General features: G+C 46.5%; 1 protein-coding gene across 2 annotated transcripts in view; it reads right to left on the bottom strand.

Moving 5' to 3' along the window:
• Positions 1–34: 34 nt before the first annotated feature.
• The window catches only part of zgc:153993 (uncharacterized protein LOC767645 homolog), a 51,786-nt gene continuing 33,831 nt past the window's right edge, over positions 35–17,989 (bottom strand). Inside the window, exons 5-6 of one of the 2 annotated variants that reach the window (XM_037246715.1) lie at positions 595–699; positions 35–503 (exon numbers count right to left, since the gene is read on the bottom strand). In XM_037246715.1, coding sequence (XP_037102610.1) covers positions 405–503; positions 595–699 — 204 coding nt within the window. In that variant the 3' untranslated portion in view covers positions 35–404. The remainder of the gene's footprint in view (positions 504–594; positions 700–17,989) is intronic. The other variant, XM_037246714.1, reaches the window with a different exon arrangement.

Here is a 17,989-nt window from a genome sequence, read left to right as displayed (position 1 = left end):
TATTGCTGTTATTTAATTTAATATTATGTATGTTATTTTATTTTTTTCAGCATAAAATGGCAGTTGGTCAAGAATGTTTATAGTTTGAATAATTATAGTTTATTTTTTAATTTCAGGCAAAGTGATGCACTTTGAATCTGTTCTGTTAGACTAAAAAACAATGGTATTTATAAAGTTATTCTTCATTGTAAGTTGATCTTTCTTTTTTATTTATTTTTTGTTTTTCTTTAATGTTAATAACATGGGGGGGCATCACAGAAAATAAATGAGAAGCACTGGCCTAACCCTTTCTTTGGTTCATCAATGACAGTAATTAATGGCCTAAAAAACATTTCCGATAAACAAATGAAAATGTTGGTTGCAATTAGTGCCTAACTGAAGCATTGAAGATTGTCAGCTGTTTGTCAGCGTGTCCGTTTATAATAAACAATGGTTGCCACTAAAATTACTGATGCCACTAAGGTAACTGTCCTCCAGTGAGACCATCCACGGATTACACCTTCCTAAAATAAAAGACAGAAAAAAAGATTAATATCTAAATCAGTGCAGCAACATATTCATGAATACTACAGGTGTTAATGTAAGTATACTCACCCAGCCTCCCTGCTGAACAAGCCAATAGTAGAGTTTCTCTCTGATAACCTGGAGTACCCAGCTGATTATAAGTCTGATGTTCTCAAGATGATTTGTGGTCAGTGCCTTTGAAATGAAACACATTTAAACATAATTAATATATAATAAATAATTAATAGAATTAATAGAAACACATACATAGGCCAGCTCAGTGGACTAGTGGTAGAGTGTCCGCCCTGAGACTGGAAGTTTGCTAGTTCAAACCCCGGCCGGGGTTCATACCAAAGACTATAAAAATGGGACCCATTTCCTCCCTGCTTGGCACTCAGCATCAAGGTTTGGAATTGGGGGGTGAGATCACCAAATGATTCCCGAGCGCGGCACCGCTGCTGCTCACTGCTCCCCTCTCCCCCAGGGGATGGATCACAATCACACGGGGATGGGTTAAATGCAGAGGACAAATTTCACCACACCCAGATGTGTGTGTGACGATCATTGGGACTCTAACTTTACATACATATGTACACACACACACGCAAGCACACACACACACACACACACACACTGTATTTTGCGCACCATAAGTTGCTACAGAGTACAAGTCGCACCAGCCATAAAATGCACAATAAAGAAGAAAAAGACATGTATAAGTCACACTGGAGTATAAATCGCATTTTTGGGGGAACTTTATTTGATAAAATTCAACACAAGTAGCAGACATGTCATCTTGAAAGACAATTTAAAATAAAAATAGAATAGAGGCAACGACAGGCTGAATATTTGTACGGTATACTAATGTTACATGACAAACAACAAACTGAGAACGAGGGTCTTTGTCTGCCCCATATGACTTTACAGCACACTATTGGCCGGTAGCAGACACGAGACCAATGGGAACATGTTGATCTGAAGCCTTGCCGCTTATTGGCTTAGAGCAGGTCTGACTATGCTTTATCTCAGCCTCCTGCTACATATCCACTCTTCCACTTCCTTTGTTTCAGCAGCATCTTTGACTCGCGCTTCCTTTTGATGTCACGAACGAGGCGGGATGACCAAATGCAACACGGGCTCTTTATTTGGGGAAAGTTTAAAGGAGACAAGGAGGGCTGATATGCCGGCAGAGCAGGACTACGAGGCAAGCTGACGAGCCAGTCAGCGAGCTCGCGTCGTGCATCCTGGTGGCAGCTCGTTACACAGCGGGAAACGGGAATCAGGTGGCAAGCGTGCATGTCAAAGCAGAGGAAACGGCGAGGACTGACGGCAGCTATATACACGCCCTAATCAGCGGGTAACACAGGACAGGTGATGGCAATCTCTTCAGATGTTCAGCGAAGGTCTGACTTAACACCAGCACGTCATCCAAGTTGACATCACTTTGAACTGATAGACGAGTTCCACTACTAAATGCAGTTTTCTCTTGGTCTTGAGGCCCAAACTCATCTTGCCAGTATCCACACGACAGGTCGATGGTGCTGAGCCAACAAGAGCCTGACAAAACATCAAGTGCGTCTGCGGGACGTGGCAGGGAGTAAGAGTCTTTGATGGTGACTGCATTGAGCTTCCTGTAATCAATACAGAATCGGTAGGTACCATCTTTTTTCCGTACCAGAACGACTGGGGAAGATCATGGACTGTAGCTCTCATTGATGATGTCCTGATTGAGAAGCTGCTGGACTTGCCTGTTGATCTCCGTTTGGATGTTTGGTGATGCCCGATGTGCTCCCTGCTTGATTGGAGGGGTGTCACCAGTCCTTATTCCGTGTTTAACTAAGTCAGTGCATTCATAGTCCTGGTCATGGCGACTACACACGTCACAGTAGGACAACAGTAAAGCTTGGAGTTCCTGAATATACAATAACGGAGTCAGTCAGCATCCGGGCCGCGCAGTCGGGTTTTCTCGGGTCCTCCCGGCTCATCTCGCGAGGTTCGACCTCCGAATTTTGTTCGACAACCGAAGCAAAAAAATCTAGAATTTTTTGTTAGAATTCCGATTTGTTCGAGAACCAGGATGTTCGAAAACCGAGGTTTGACTGTAAAATAAATAGATGCAGCTCACTGACAAGCGCCGCTATTTGAGCTAATTTTAGAACAGTCCTGCGGGTGACTCATGCGGTCCTCACGGGCGACCTGGTGCCCGCGGGCAATGTGTTGGTGACCCCTGGCGTAGTGGATGCTCTCCATGGATCGCCACCTTGTCGTGGTGGAGAGCCCTGCGCGTTCCGATGAACCGGAGAGCAATGCCGTCTGGAGTCTCGGCTCCTGGTAGGTTCAACCATGGCGGTAAGGTCGAAGGGGAGGTTCCAGACAAAGTGCGATCCAAAGACCTCAACGGTGGGAGTGGCGGAGGATGACACTGTGAGTCACAACGGCACTGAAGGCGGATAAAGGCTGCAACAGAGGGTGGTCTCCAATCGTCATGGACTCCATGCCATTGGATCCCGGCCCCTTTCTGCCAAGGACCATGTGGTGGCTGCAGGCGCATCAGTCTCCTCACGCTAAAAGATGTCACGCGCAGGCGTCCTCCTGAAGGGAACCTATTCCATTTTACATCCTGGACAACAAAGTCCTGTGGCGATCAGGAAGTGGTAACGGGGGTAGGACAGTGAGGTCTGGCAGCCCCTTGCCACAACTTGGCACACAGGCGGTGGGTGTTAGATTCAGTCGTTAAGTTCTTGGACTGAGGCAGAAGAGCTTCTCGGCAGCTGCACCCATGACTGAGCAGCCCTATTCAGGATCCACTCTGCTCACCCCATTAGGGGAGGGGGTTAGAAAAGGTACCCTAAACATAGCCTGCCTCACAAAATCCTGTCTGGAATACCGCATCCAGAGGGATCACCACCACGCGGTCAGAAACAAAAACATGTACACATTGGAGCCTGGAACGTGCGGACCCTAACGGACAACCAAGCCAGCGATCGACCTGAAAGGCGAACTGCCATCATCTCCAGAGAGCTAAGGAAGTTCCAGATTGACATTGCAGCACTCTCCGAGACCTGACTGGCAGATGAAGGGCAGCTGAAGGAGGAAAAAGGTGGATATACTTTCTTTTGGAAAGGAAAGCCTGCAACTGAGCCAAGAATCCACGGTGTGGGTTTTGCTATCAAGAACCGCCTCATCAACCACCTCCATGAACTCCCTGTGGGCATTAACGAGCGCCTAATGACCATACGCCTGATGCTTGTCAACAATCAGATGGCCACGGTCATTAGCACCAACACTTGATGCACAGGACGAAGTGAAGGAGGCCTTCTACGCTGACCTAGACAAAGTCCTATCGGAAGTCCCCAAGGAGGATAAGCTCATCCTGCTTGGAGACTTCAACGCCAGAGTGGGACGAAACCACCACCTATGGAGGGGTACGCTGGGGAGAGAAGGGGTTGGAAACACAAACTCTAATGGCACATTACTACTAACCAAGTGCTCAGAACACAACCTGGTCATCACCAACACACTTTTCCGTCAAAAAAACAAGTTTAAAACATCTTGGATGCATCCTCGCTCCAAACTGTGGCATCTCATCGACTATGTCATTGTCCGCTCTAAAGACCGCCGCGATGTCTTAAACACCAGAGCAATGACCAGTGCAGACGACTGCTGGACCGACCATCGCCTTATTCGCTCCATCATATCCATCCGCCTAATGCGGAAAAAACGGATGCAGAAAAAACAGTGCCGGCCAAGAATTAACATCGAGCTGTTGAATGACACCGCCTACCAACAACAGCTGCAGGAGGCTCTTAGTGCAGCGCTGCCCAACCACTACCCAGAGGATATTGAAACACACTGGAGCACACTTTCGACGACCATAATGAACACCTGCAAAAAAATCCTCGGTCACAAAAAGCAGACGCATCAAGACTGGTTTGATGAGAATGACACTGAGATCCAGCAGCTAATTAACAACAAGCGGCAAGCTTTCATCACCTGGCAAAATGACATCCACTGCAAGGTGAAAAGAGTAGCCCATGCCAAAGCGAAGGCAGCCGTCCAAACACAGGTTAGGAAACTGAAGAACCAATGGTGGACAAAGAAGGCTCTGGAGATCGAGCAGCTTGCTGACTCCGGAGACACGAGAGGCTTCTTTGATGCCACAAGAGCGGTGTATGGTCCCAGCCACCACTGCCTAACCCCCCTTCGCTCTAAGGATGGCCTGCTGCTGACGGATAAGGATGCAATTGCAAAAAGGTGGAAAGAACACTACGAGGACCTCTTAAACAGGGACACTAAACCTGAGATGGAGGCTCTTGATCAACTACCACAACAGCCCACAGCTGAAAGCATGGGAGAGCCACCCAGCCTGAACGAGCTGCAGGATGCCATTAGGAAGATGAGGAACAACAAGGCTGCTGGGCCCGATGGAATTCCAGCAGAGGTCTTGAAGAAAGGCAGACCCGACCTTCTCAAGCACATCCATGCCCTGCTTCTTAAGATCTGGGAAGAAGAGGAAATCCCTGCGCAGCTCAGAGATGCCTTAATCGTCTCCGTATTCAAGAAAGGAGACAAGGCAGACTGCGGGAATTACCGTGGCATTTCTCTCCTCTCCACCATAGGGAAAGCCCTCGCTCGGGTTCTGGCCAACAGACTCACCCCCCTGTCAGAAAGCACCCTTCCTGAGTCTCAGAGTGGATTTCGCCCAAGTAGAGGCACCACAGATATGGTTTTCATTGCTCGACAACTGCAAGAAAAATGCCGGGAACAAAATCAACCACTATACATGGCCTTCATAGACCTCACCAAGGCCTTCGATTCAGTTAGCCGTCAGGCCCTTTGGCTGGTTCTATCCAAGATTGGCTACCCAGACAAATACATCAGAGTACTGAGACTACTGCATGATAACATGTCAGCCACAGTGCGGAGCGGCAGTGGAGACGAGACCGAACCCTTCAGGGTTGACACAGGTGTCAAACAGGGATGCGTTATCGCTCCAACACTATTTTCCATCTTTATCGCTGCTATCCTCCGCCACACAAGCAAGCATCTGCCCCACGGAGTCAAAATCATGTACAGAACTGACGGTCAACTTCTCAACATCAACCGATTCAGGGCTAAAGGTCAAACCACCACCATATCCATCATGATGCAGTATGCGGACGACAATGCCCTTGTAGCCCTGTCGGAAGAAGACCTACAGAGTATTCTGTCTGCCTTCGCGAAGGCATACAAACAGCTTGGTCTAGCCATTAATTAAAAAAAGACCCAAATCCTCCACCAACCACTACCAAACTGCAGTTTGCCTGTCCGCCCCCCAAACATCTCTATTGATAACATCCGACTGGAAAAGGTTGACCACTTCCCCTATCTCGGCAGCCTCCTGTCATCTAAAGCCACCATTGGTGATGAAATTGACCATCGCCTCAGCTGTGCCAGTGCGGCTTTCTCAAGACTACGGAAGATAGTCTTCGAGAATCGTGACCTCCAAGCAAAGACCAAAATCCTGGTCTACAAAGCTGTGGTCCTACCCACCCTTCTGTATGGGTCAGAAGCCTGGACCACATACAGCAGGCACTTAAGGGCACTGGAGACCTACCATCAGAGATGCCTCCGGAAAATCCTCAGGACCAGCTGGAAGGACCGACGCACCAACACCAGCGTTCTGGAGGAGGCTGGCTTGCCTACCATCACTGCCACCATTGCCCAAAACCAACTCAGATGGATTGGCCATGTAATCCGTATGCCTGACTCTCGCCTCCCAAAACAAGTCCTTTATTCCCAGCTCGCTGAAGGAAAGCGGGCCCCGGGAGGTCAGAAGAAGAGGTTCAAGGACAACATAAAAGCAAACCTGATGAAGTGTCACATAAACCTTAAAACTTGGGAAGCCAAGGCCACAGCAGGACAACGTGGAGAAACCTTGTCCGTGACGGCGCCGCTGAATATAACGTTGACCTCCACCATGCTGCTCAAGACAAACGCAGACGCAGAAAAGAGAGCCTCCACCAAGCTGGCCCAACCCAAACCCACCACCATTACATTCCCCTGTCCACACTGCACCAGTTATCGGGTCCAGGATCGGCCTCTTCACCCACCTGAAGACCCACAAAGACCAGGAAGGAGGACCGTCATACTCGATTACGAGTGACCGCCGATGATGATGATGAGTGGATGCATTTCGGGTAGTGACTGCATCTACACTTGGTTCAACTATGCAGTGGTCATCATCACTGTATTGGTCCATGGGGTAAAAATCACCAAGTTTTGTTTGACTGGAAACTTGCAGGTCTGAGGTGGTTGGATTCATGAACCCTAACATAAGTCAACCCAGCCTGAACTGAAGCCACAGTGCGAGTGGCCAACAAGCCTTGGGAAGTAGGCAGACCCAGTTCCATCACACCAACGTACTCCGTGCCAACGTCACGCACACCAATAGTCGGTTGGATCTTCGCTAGAACAGTCATTTGTGACATGGCAGGAACAAGGAGTGGCGTCACAGTGATAGCATTGCAACTCAAAGGAGCTGCCTCCGTAGCAGTTAACAGGGGAACCACGGCTCGATTACCCACATTAAAAAACACCGTCTCTCAGATCTTAGACAGCAAAATGTGCAAAAATAAAGTCCAAGCCTAATATGATAGGCTGTGTAACATTCCGTACGACCCGAACAGTGTGTGTGAACATTTCACTGCCCAACCTTATGTTGAGTGAAAGGGTGCCTAGATTGTCCAAGTAGTCGCCAGTAACAGTCCGAGGAACAACTACAGGCCGCTGTAGAGGTTTTGATTTCAACGAGGGAATGGCCATCCTAAATGCCTCACTAATAAGTGAAATGTCGGAACCAGAATTGATGTACACTTTCGTAGCAACATTTTCAATAATGGCCAGTGCATTGCACGTAAACTGTTTGCACGGGTGTTGTTGCGTTGCGTAGGCCTCTATACTCAAAGTAGACACTTGGCCCTCAGTATCTACTACCACAATTTTCCCTGGCTGCCGTGGCCATCATTAAAGGGCACATGATGGTTACTGTTAGTTCACATGATGGTTACTGTCATAGTGTCTTGGCCTTTCCCTGCCTGAGTGTGCTGAAGGGAAACTAGGTCTGTCAACATCAGAAGTAATGTCACAGTCATAGTCACGACAAGAAGAGAACTTGTCGTTGGGATGATGAGAAGAATGCCATCTCTTCAGGCTGTGGGGTCTGGTGCTGCTTGCATAGCTCGAGTGATGGTCATGGTGGTGAGGAGGAGGTGAAGACTGCCAACGGCCACGATGATCTGGGGAGCGTCGACATTCGCGGTGCTCCGGCGAGTGCCCGGAGAAGTGGCAGTCACTGCAGGACCTACGGTCGGCCCGGTGATAGGTGCGTGAAAAGGAACGGGCTACATCCCGGACAGGAGACATGGATGGTGAGCGTCGGTACTTTTCTCTGTCACAGGCACTCGTCTAGTAGTCTGGATGATCATAACTACGCCTGGGAGTATCATCGTGGAGAGCACGGTGCCGTCCATCTTGGGCGGCTGGCATCATGCACTTGCACGGCAACTTGAAGTTTCAGAGCACGTACATCACTGGAGAGCTGCTTTATGGCTTAAAAAAAGTTCAGCAGAACAATCCACCAGGTTCTTTCCATGTTGGGTGGAAACCAGGGCTGTGGACTCGGTCGGATTTTTGCACCGAGTCCGAGTCCGGCCTCTTGACCACGAGTCCGAGTCCTAGTCCGGCTGTCCATTTTTCTGTTAATTCATGTGACTGCTTAGTCTTTATTCAAGGCTAATTTAGATCAAAATCTAAATAATTACAACAGTTTTGTGATGGCTTTGTCTTTATTAAACATATAAACGAAATACAATAAACAGATACTTTCAAGTTTCAATTCAACGACTTGAGTTTGTTCTTAGGAACAAAATCGCCTCAACCAAGTCAGCCTTCATCGCGCCGCGCTGATCAGACATGATAAACTTGAGCCCGGAAAACAGGCGCTCTACGCTGACTTGGCTGATTGGCATTGCTGTTAGTGTCCGAGTCGCTGCCTTGAGGCCGGACGGATAACGATCAGCTGTAACAAATGGGCTCTCTTTCAGATTAAGATTAAAGATTAAAGTCCCAATGATCGTCACACACACACCTGGGTGTGGTGAAATTTGTCCTCTGCATTTAACCCATCCCCGTGTGATTTTAATCCATCCCCTGGAGGAGAGGGGAGCAGTGAGCAGCAGCGGTGCTGCGCTCGGGAATCAGTTGGTGATCTAACCCCCCAATTCCAACCCTTAATGCTGAGTGCCAAGCAGGGAGGCAATGGGTCCCATTTTTATAGTCTTTGGTATGACCCGGCCGGGGTTTGAACCCACAACCTTCCAGTCTCAGGGCGGACACTCTACCACTAGGCCACTGAGCTGGTCATTTCATTTGACCAAGTGCCAACATTGCCCCAATTTCTTCATCTATGTCGGTTGGCGAGGTGGCGGCCGACAAACGCTGGCGGCGCTCAATGCTGTCAAGTTCTTTTTCAAACTCATCCTCCTCCGTCGATGTGGAGCCATCAACCTCGGCCTTCATCGACGGCCCCTCCAGGTGCTGGTGGGTACGAGACCGGATTCGCCTCACAACGGCACGGAGGCCATTCTTGGCGCGCTCCATCTGCTCTTCGCTGAGGAGAATGCGGTAACGCGCATCGACGAAGACGGCTGCCAGAAAAAAATCATTGTCGAAGAGCTTGTCCTCTCGTTGCTCCATTGAATTGGCGATTGGTGAAGCCAGAGGGGGCTGCTTGCGCAACGCTGCCTTCAAGGCCGACCACTCCTTGAGAAAGCTGCCGGGGGTGATTGAGGCCGACTGGAGCTTGACCGTGACATCGTATGGCATCTTGAGGATCGTGGCCAAGGTCTCAAGCTTCTTCCATTCTGACTCGTTAAGGAGAAGTTCCGGAGAAGCAGCCGCCAAGTCCTGGACATGCTCTCGTAGATGAAGGAGCCGTTTTGTCATGAGGTAGGTGCTTCCCCAACGGGTGGGCACATCGACGACAGGGAGAAGACCTCCTCGACGACGGAGGACAGCAAGCAGATTGGGGGTCCGCAGTCTCTTCACCACCCGTCGGACTTTATCCAGTAGTTTCATGACATGCTCCGCCTTCAATCTGTCACGAATTGCCAGTTGCAGCGTGTGAATAGCACAGCGCATGTGATGAATCATTCGAAAATCGGCATCCTGAATCCCAGCGAACTTCTCAAGCTGGACCTCGTCGTCCAGATTGACGCCCCCCTCGTCCTCATCCATTTCGCCGCACGGCTTTGCTCATGGTCGCTGCGTTATCGACGACGATGGAGAGGACATGCAGGTCAAAATCCTTGATGACGGCGTTGATGACATTCTTGACCGCCTCACTGTCATGCCCCCCGTTGGTGTCCTTGATGGCAAGAGTCTTGATTTTAATCTCCCCGTCGCGGGTTGTTATTTAAATTCTTCCTCTTTAGTGACAGAGATGTCTTTTGTTCCCTGTCAGCCATCTGTCTCCGAGTCCTTACTGTCCTTTTGTTATGTGTGTGTGTTTTTGTTCCTGTAAGAGGCCTTCACCAACAATGAGCAGAGCATATTTGCATAGGCGAAGTGTTCTGATTTGGTTCATAGATTGTTGTTGGTCAGAACTGTTTTTCTTTGTCAAGCGTTATATACAGTTTCAAGTAGTTGCGTACAAGTTATCCCATATTTACTCAATGTTTGTTTAAGTGTTTAGGACAAGTTACTTATTGTTATTGTGTGTTAATTTACTAAGTAGATAAAGTCTAGCAAAGGTTTCGTTGCATTGTTCCACAGGAAAGCGGCAATTCAAGTTATCTGATCTCACTCGCGGACGAGTCAGCCAACAATAGGAGACGAACAGCTGGTTGAGTGCTAATTTACACCACACTACATTCTTTAGCTAATCAGCGTTGCTACAGACACAATCTCCCCTCCCTTTAGTGTAGCAACGCCTCTGTAACCAGGGCAACCAAAACATTAAATAACCGTAGCAGGGCTGTGGACAGTATTCCTACGCGCATTCTCAGCAGCATGATGAAAATAAAATTGAACGTATTTGTTTTATTGTCGGACTCGGTGGACTCGGTCAAAATCAGCACCGAGTCCGAGTCCGGCAAAAATGACCGAGTCCGACCGAGTCCGAGTCCACAGCCCTGGTGGAAACCATGGCTGATAGCGGCTCATCTCTGGATGCCGGTATTGTCGCATAGGGTGAGTGACTGGCAGTGGAGGCGGAAAGAGTCTCAAAGCCTCCTGAGCACGCTACCGTTTGCATGCAACCGTTAACGCATCTTCCAGCGTAGCAACGCTGTACTCATGACACTTGGATTGAAGGATGGGGCCCAATCCGGCAACAAATCTCCTGGAGCGTTCCATGGCAAAGGTTCCAGCACCAGCTTTGTGAATTCAGCAGCATAAACCTCAAAGAGTTCTCTGGGCATATACGCTGTCTAGCATTGACAAAAGTTTGAAAATGCAGCAAAAATTCCTTTCTGCCAACTGCATCATTAAGCTTCGCCGCACATTGGTCGTAGTTTGCTGCATGACGGGTGGCAGAGACAGCTAGTACTCCAAAGCATCTCCACTAAGGCGAATGGGAAGTATGGTCGCTATATCTATCTTCTGTCCATCCCCACAGGCTTTAACAGCCAGCTCCAATTGGGTCTTCCATAAACCTTCCAAAATCTTCTTTGACCTTACCATCGCCGTGAAAACATGGCGGCAAATCCACACGGTAGTGAACCACAGTCATCGAAGCGTCCTGTGGAGGCAGGGCCGCCGTACCATCGACACCATAAGCGTGCACGCTGTCGTCCAGCACACCGTCATCAGGATGCTCTCGATGTAGTGACATACTGAAATCACAGTCCAGCTAAAACGAGCAGGTGAAAACTCTGGGTCTACACAAACAGTTCTGTAGATCAAACTGCCTTGTATCGCCCGGACGTGCTAGCCACCACTGAAGCTAGCTGACTGCCTCGGCAACTTAGCAGAGACAAAGACGAGCCAGAAAAACACTGCTGCCTCCACTCTGTAATTCTTAAAAGCTGTTCCTCTCCGGGGCCGGAGTAAGGCGGTTCACAATGGTTATATAGTGCGTACTTTCTGGTAGTCTTACTTGCTAAAATAAGATACCAACACGGCATTAGTGACTCAGCCACGTCTTTATTTTCCTCTCTCTTAACTCAACTCCTGTTCCCTCCTCTCTTTTCTCTTTCCCGCTGGCCCTCACGATGGGTGTAGCGGAGCAATTCACAAATGAAACATAACCCAGATAACGTAAATATACACATCATTACAGCATATTAGAAAATAACAATCATTACAAAAAATATATATAAATTAAATGTTACATTACCAATAAATATTATGTTAGGGTTTACAGATTATCTTGATCGTATGATTATGTTGGAATGTAACCTGTAATAAATAACCTAGCTTGTCCTGTCTTAACAAAAGTAGTAGAACAAAGTGCTAAGATCTTTTGAACTGATTGACCAGCTGCAGAGGAAGCAATCAAAGTTGTTTTGTTTACACAACGTTGCAAAAGACCCCCTGCTATGCTTTGATCAGCAGGCCAGGGGCTTCAACCCCATCCTGTCCACTCTCACCCCCACCCTGTTTCAATAAAAATGCTCCTGCAAGAGGCCTGAGTCAGACCTCATTCGATCATCGCTGTACGCACAGCGACGAATGACTCTCCACCTGCAGGTGTTTAAAAGGGCATACTGTCTCCCGTGTGGTTCTTGCAAAAATAAGTTAGAGTGAACACCACTCTAACATTTTGGTGCCGTGACCCGGATCCCTCATACCCGCCATCTGGCTGACGGAGCAGGACGTGCTGCATTGTCGACAAGCCGGCGTCCATTAGGAGGACCTGGAAAAGAAAGTCCTGGGAAGAGAATTCTTCGCTGGGCCAGCATCTTAGGTCTGCCTTCGTCTGACAGAGGTGGATTGACGGGATCCGGCAGTGCAACGAACCAGGGGACAAGTAAGTTAAAGCCCTAAAGTTGTGTGATTGTGTTGTTGTGAAACGCGTAAAAAGTTAAAGGTGCACGAGATATACGGCTTTGGTTTGTCAGAGCTATGAGATACGGCTTTGGTTTGTCCGAGCCATGAGAGATACGGCTTTGGTTTGTCCGGGCTATGAGAAATACGGCTTTGGTTTTTCCAAGCCAAGAAACAGCTGGGATTCTAGTCCCAGTAGAAGGAACGGGCTAAGAAAAAACAGAGCTTCTTTTTCTTAATTGAAGAAGGGCGTAGATTCTTTTGTGTCCGTTTTTCCAAGCTGTTTGCATGAAAGTTGTGTGGTTGAGAGTGTGACTGGTAGGATAAATTGACTAGATGGCAGTTCTAGCATTGATCCACGGCAATAACACAGGCTAGTAATTTGTTGAAAGGTCAATTTAAACCTGCATTGAGGATCCTCAAAGAAAAAGAAAAAAATTGAAAAAAAAATTGGAAAAACTAAAACTTCTAAAATTAAGATGGGAAATAAGAACGATACATCTCTAGCTCTTGAAGGAGATGAGAAGTTCATGGTGAGTACATTTCTTAATTGTATGCAATACATGCCGAAGTGGAAGAAAAAGTATGGAATACAAGGAAAGTTGAAAGTTGAAATGTGGAACGTTGTGGTAGATATTTTGGAGGAGAGTGTGGCTAGGAAGCCAAAGGGATTGAGAAAGGAAAGAAAAGAGAGAGAATTGAATTGTGCTAGAGCAGGGGTCTCAAACTCCAGTCCTCGGGGGCCGCATTCCTACATGTTTTCCAAGTTTCCCTCGTTAAACACACCTGATTCAAATGATCAGTTCATCCTCACGTTCTGATAATTGAATCAGGTGTGTTTAACGAGGGAAACTTGGAAAACATGTAGGAATGCGGCCCCCGAGGACTGGAGTTTGAGACCCCTGGTAAATGGTTTCCTGGTGTAGATAGGTTAGCCTCTCCCTGTGTCTGGAGGAGATAAAGGCGTGGATGAATCTCAGCTTCCTGCAAGTTAACAGTCACAAAACCCAAGCCATGTTAATTGGCACTCCCCATCAGATCCATACCTGCCCAATAACAAGCATCTTATTCGCCGGTCTCACTATTCCCCTCTCAGCCACTGTCACCAACCTGGGTGTGAAACTGGACCCTCAACTCAACCTTGAGTCACACATAAAACACATCTGCAAAACCTCCTTCTTCCACCTCAGAAATATTTCCAAACTCCGCCCCACACTTACCCTGACGGATGCTGAGAAACTTGTCCACGCCTTTGTCTCCTCAAGGCTAGACTATTGTAACGCACTCCTCATCGGGATCCCTAGCAAGAGCCTCCAGAGGCTTCAGTACATTCAAAACAGCGCTGCTAGGATCCTGATGAGGGTGCGGAAAAGCAATCACATCACACCCATCCTCCGTTCTCTGCACTGGCTCCCCATCAAATTCCGAATTGATTATAAGATCGCCCTCCTCACTCACCATTGCATCCTCGGACATGCTCCCCCATACCTCAAAGAACTCCTTGCCACAAAACCTGCCACTCGAAGCCTCCGCTCATCCAATTCATACCTTCTCCACGTTCCGAAAACCAAGCTGCGCACCATGGGCGACCGGGCCTTCTGCCATACAGCCCCTACACTGTGGAACTCCCTCCCCGACCACCTAAGAGCACCCCAATCCACTGACTCTTTCAAAACTGGACTTAAAACTCACCTCTTTACCTTAGCATTTCCGTAATTTCTCTCATATCTTGGTTGTCGTCCAGTTGTTTTAAACTTGTCCTTGTTTTGTTTTCTTGTTTTTTATCTGCCATGTAGCACTTTGAGATTCCCCCGAATGTAAAGTGCGTTATAAATATAATTTATTATTATTATTATTATTATTAAAACGGTAGGAAACAAGAGCAAGATCTGATATTTTGGCTCGTCAGGCTTAAGAAGTAGAGGTCGAGTTATATAAATTTTAGAATAGGACATTTGGACTAAAGTGAATTCAGTCAAGAGGAAGCTAGGTTGCTCAATGTACCTACTCAATAAAATAGTAAGTTTGTTGCACCACAGTGGAGGTTGGGTGGTCAGAAAGTTGGATACGTTCAATTTTTGACTTTCACACAATCATGCATAGGAGTCGCGCAAGGCGACAGTTAACAAGATAATGACTGCAATAGGGGTCACTTACGACCGCACCGACATGGAAAAGTAGAAGCAAGGGAGCTGAGTAAGGGATTATATGCTAAACAGTCCGCTATACAGTTACCAATAGGAGATTCTATCAAAAGAAGCTACATGAGAGATGGATTAGAATCCCTTTGTCTGTGTTCTGTGTTCGTGCGTAATCTCTGTAAAGTTTGTGTCAGTCTGTTGTCGTTCGTCTGAGCTTTGTGTGCGCGCTCGGTGTGTGAGCGTTTATGTGCACACCCTGTGTGGGTGCGGGCGTGTGAGGAGGAAGACGGCATGGATAAGAGAATCTCCTTTAAAACAGGAGGCAATAAATGGGAAAGCCCCTGTCATAAATGGTCTTTGGTTAGGAGGAATCATTAGGAAGTGCTCAAACTCTTCTCGCAAACACACCTATTTGCCCAGTTCAAAAGGGCAATAAAATTGACTACAAGAGTTGCAAAGAACAGACGAAGAAGAGTCCTTGGCATGATCAGAGCACTCAAATTGAAAGATGTGTCAAATGCAAATTTACTGCCGCTTGGTTTTTCTTCCCCACAGGTCAACAACCACTCCAAGCCAGTAGACTGAGACGAACGACATAAAGGTCGTCAAAAAGAACAAACTGGGCCAGCCATGGTGGGAGGGACCATTCCAAGTCTTGCTGACTACCCCCACTGCACTGAACATTGCTGGAAGGAAAATTGTGACTCCTGTGCTTGTTGTGCTGCACAAGTACATATACAACTTCTCAGACATGACGGATGTGATGACTATAATGTGCTGCGAAACGTGGATTGCGTAGATGCTGTTTAGCTGAGCATGTTTTACAGAAACTTGATGATTTGACCATCGAAAATGCCTTGCAAGTGATGGATACAATGATGTACTGTTTCTGTGTTTTTCTTTTTCTTATTATTTATTTTTTATTGATAGCATTCGGGTCGCCTAAGGCAGAGGGACTGCGTGAGGCTTTTCCTGCATTATAACATCTTGCCGCAGGTTTTCACTCACACACTAAATTTGGACTGGAGTATTGAGGGAAAAACCTCATCTTTACTGGAAATTATTGCTGTCATTGTATTTTCTTACTTATGTTTGATTGATCGGGGTTGCCATAATCATATGATAAAACAGGAGGGATATGTTAGGGTTTACAGATTATCTTGATCGTATGATTATGTTGGAATGTAACCTGTAATAAATAACCTAGCTTGTCCTGTCTTAACAAAAGTAGTTGAACAAAGTGCTAAGATCTTTTGAACTGATTGACCAGCTGCAGAGGAAGCAATCAAAGTTGTTTTGTTTACACAACGTCGTAAAAGACCCCCTGCTATGCTTTGATCAGCAGGTCAGGGGCTTCAACCCTATCCTGTCCACTCTCACCCCCACCCTGTTTCTCTCAATAAAAATGCTCCTGCAAGAGGCCTGAGTCAGACCTCATTCGATCATCGCTGTACGCACAGCGAAGAATGACTCTCCACCTGCAGGTGTTTAAAAGGGCATACTGTCTCCCATGTGGTTCTTGCAAAAATAAGTTAGAGTGAGCACCACTCTAACATTATACGGTTTAGCAGAAGAAGTATTCCTATCTTGTTGACTTTGTGGTACCGCATATTTCATCTGAAACCTTTGTTTACAACACACAGGTCTTCTGATGATCCCGAGAGCCAAAAAGAACTCCGCAGGTTGTAGAGCATTTTTCTATTCGGATTCCAATGCCTTGGAATGCGGACACTAGGGTGGCTACCTCAAAAGAACTGTTTAAAAGACAACGAAAGACTTGTTTGCACCTAGCTGAACTGCATGTCTCTCTCTCTGTCTCTCTGTCTCTCTCTCTCTCTCGACGTGTGAGTACAGCGGAGGTGCGGTTTTAGTGAACCAGAAATCTTACTTATGTGTCAGAAAATTAGCCAGCAATAACTTATATTTTATAAGAAACAATATCACCATTGTGATGTCTCACAAGTTTGAGTCCACAAAAATGGGACGAGATGGGGTTTTTTGTGCGCAAAATTTCTAATACAAAATAAAGCCTAATATGACCTTTCTAGTTTTCAAAATGTTTTCTTCTTATTGAGCAAACCGCAAGAAAATGAATAATCTAGCTCTAAAAATGCAATTGTGAACATAAACAGGAGCAATGTGCATCACTGAGGACAAGCGCAGAAGGCACGGGAGGCCGGCAGCCGGCCACACGCGAGGGAATAGGACCAACCGCTGCAGGAGGTGTTGAGACATGACAATATTACGTGCCTGTTCTTTTATTTACTGTAAAGGTACAATACATGCATTGAACTGTGTGGGAATGGTTAATAAGGGAATGGGAAATATTTATGTGGCGTAAAGGTATTGGGGAGGGTTTTGCAAAGCCTTAATGTTGTGTAATCGACCACAAAGCAACAGGAGATTCATGCGCAACCGTGCCTCACTTTGGTTTGTCCCCTGGGTTAGTGAAGTGTGTTAATCCTGAAGGTGGACACTTTGCATTGCTTGACAAGGTAAACCACACGTACCCTCTAGCGGCCATCAAGAAACACTACATGAATTTCAATACGATGGTGTTGAAATTAATAAATAACAATACAGTAATCCCTCGCTACATCGCGGTTCGATTATCGCGGGTTCACTACATCGCGGCTTCCCCCCATATAAAAAAATCACAAATTCAAAATAAACCTTCTAAACTGAGGAATTATGGCACGAAAGTTGCCCAAACGCCGGCAGAAGGCAGGGAGTGTCCACACAATTGCAGTATGTACAATTGTACCTTTTTATAAAAAAAGTTATAAAAGTTATAATAATAAGAGTTCTACAAACATATTTACAGTATTGTACCTTGTTATAAAAAATATATAATAATAAAAGAGTTCTAAAAACATATTTACAGAATCTAGACTTGTACCTTGTTATAAAAAAGTTGTTATAATAATAAAAGAGTTCTAAAAACATATTTACAGTATGTATACTTTAGCTATGTCTCACACTCACTCGCTCGCACACGCGCACACACACGCGTGCACACACACGCACGCACACGCGCACACGCACACGCACACACACACACACACACACACACACACACACACACACACACACACACACACACACACACACACACACACACACACACACGTATCATATTTACATTTATATTATTTATACATTATTTTCTGTATGTCATTTATACTACGTATTAATATAGTATTTACATACAAACTATTATTTAATGTTCTAATGATAACATATGCACTTATATGGTTTAATATATACTTATTGATACACAAGCCATGTGTGTATGTTAAAAAAAAGGGTGACACTAC

The sequence above is a fragment of the Syngnathus acus genome, chromosome 3 (genome assembly GCF_901709675.1).
Source record: "Syngnathus acus chromosome 3, fSynAcu1.2, whole genome shotgun sequence".
In the NCBI taxonomy this organism is placed as follows: domain Eukaryota; kingdom Metazoa; phylum Chordata; class Actinopteri; order Syngnathiformes; family Syngnathidae; genus Syngnathus; species Syngnathus acus.
Note: the sequence above shows the minus strand (reverse complement) of the source record. Positions and strands in the feature narration are given on the sequence as shown.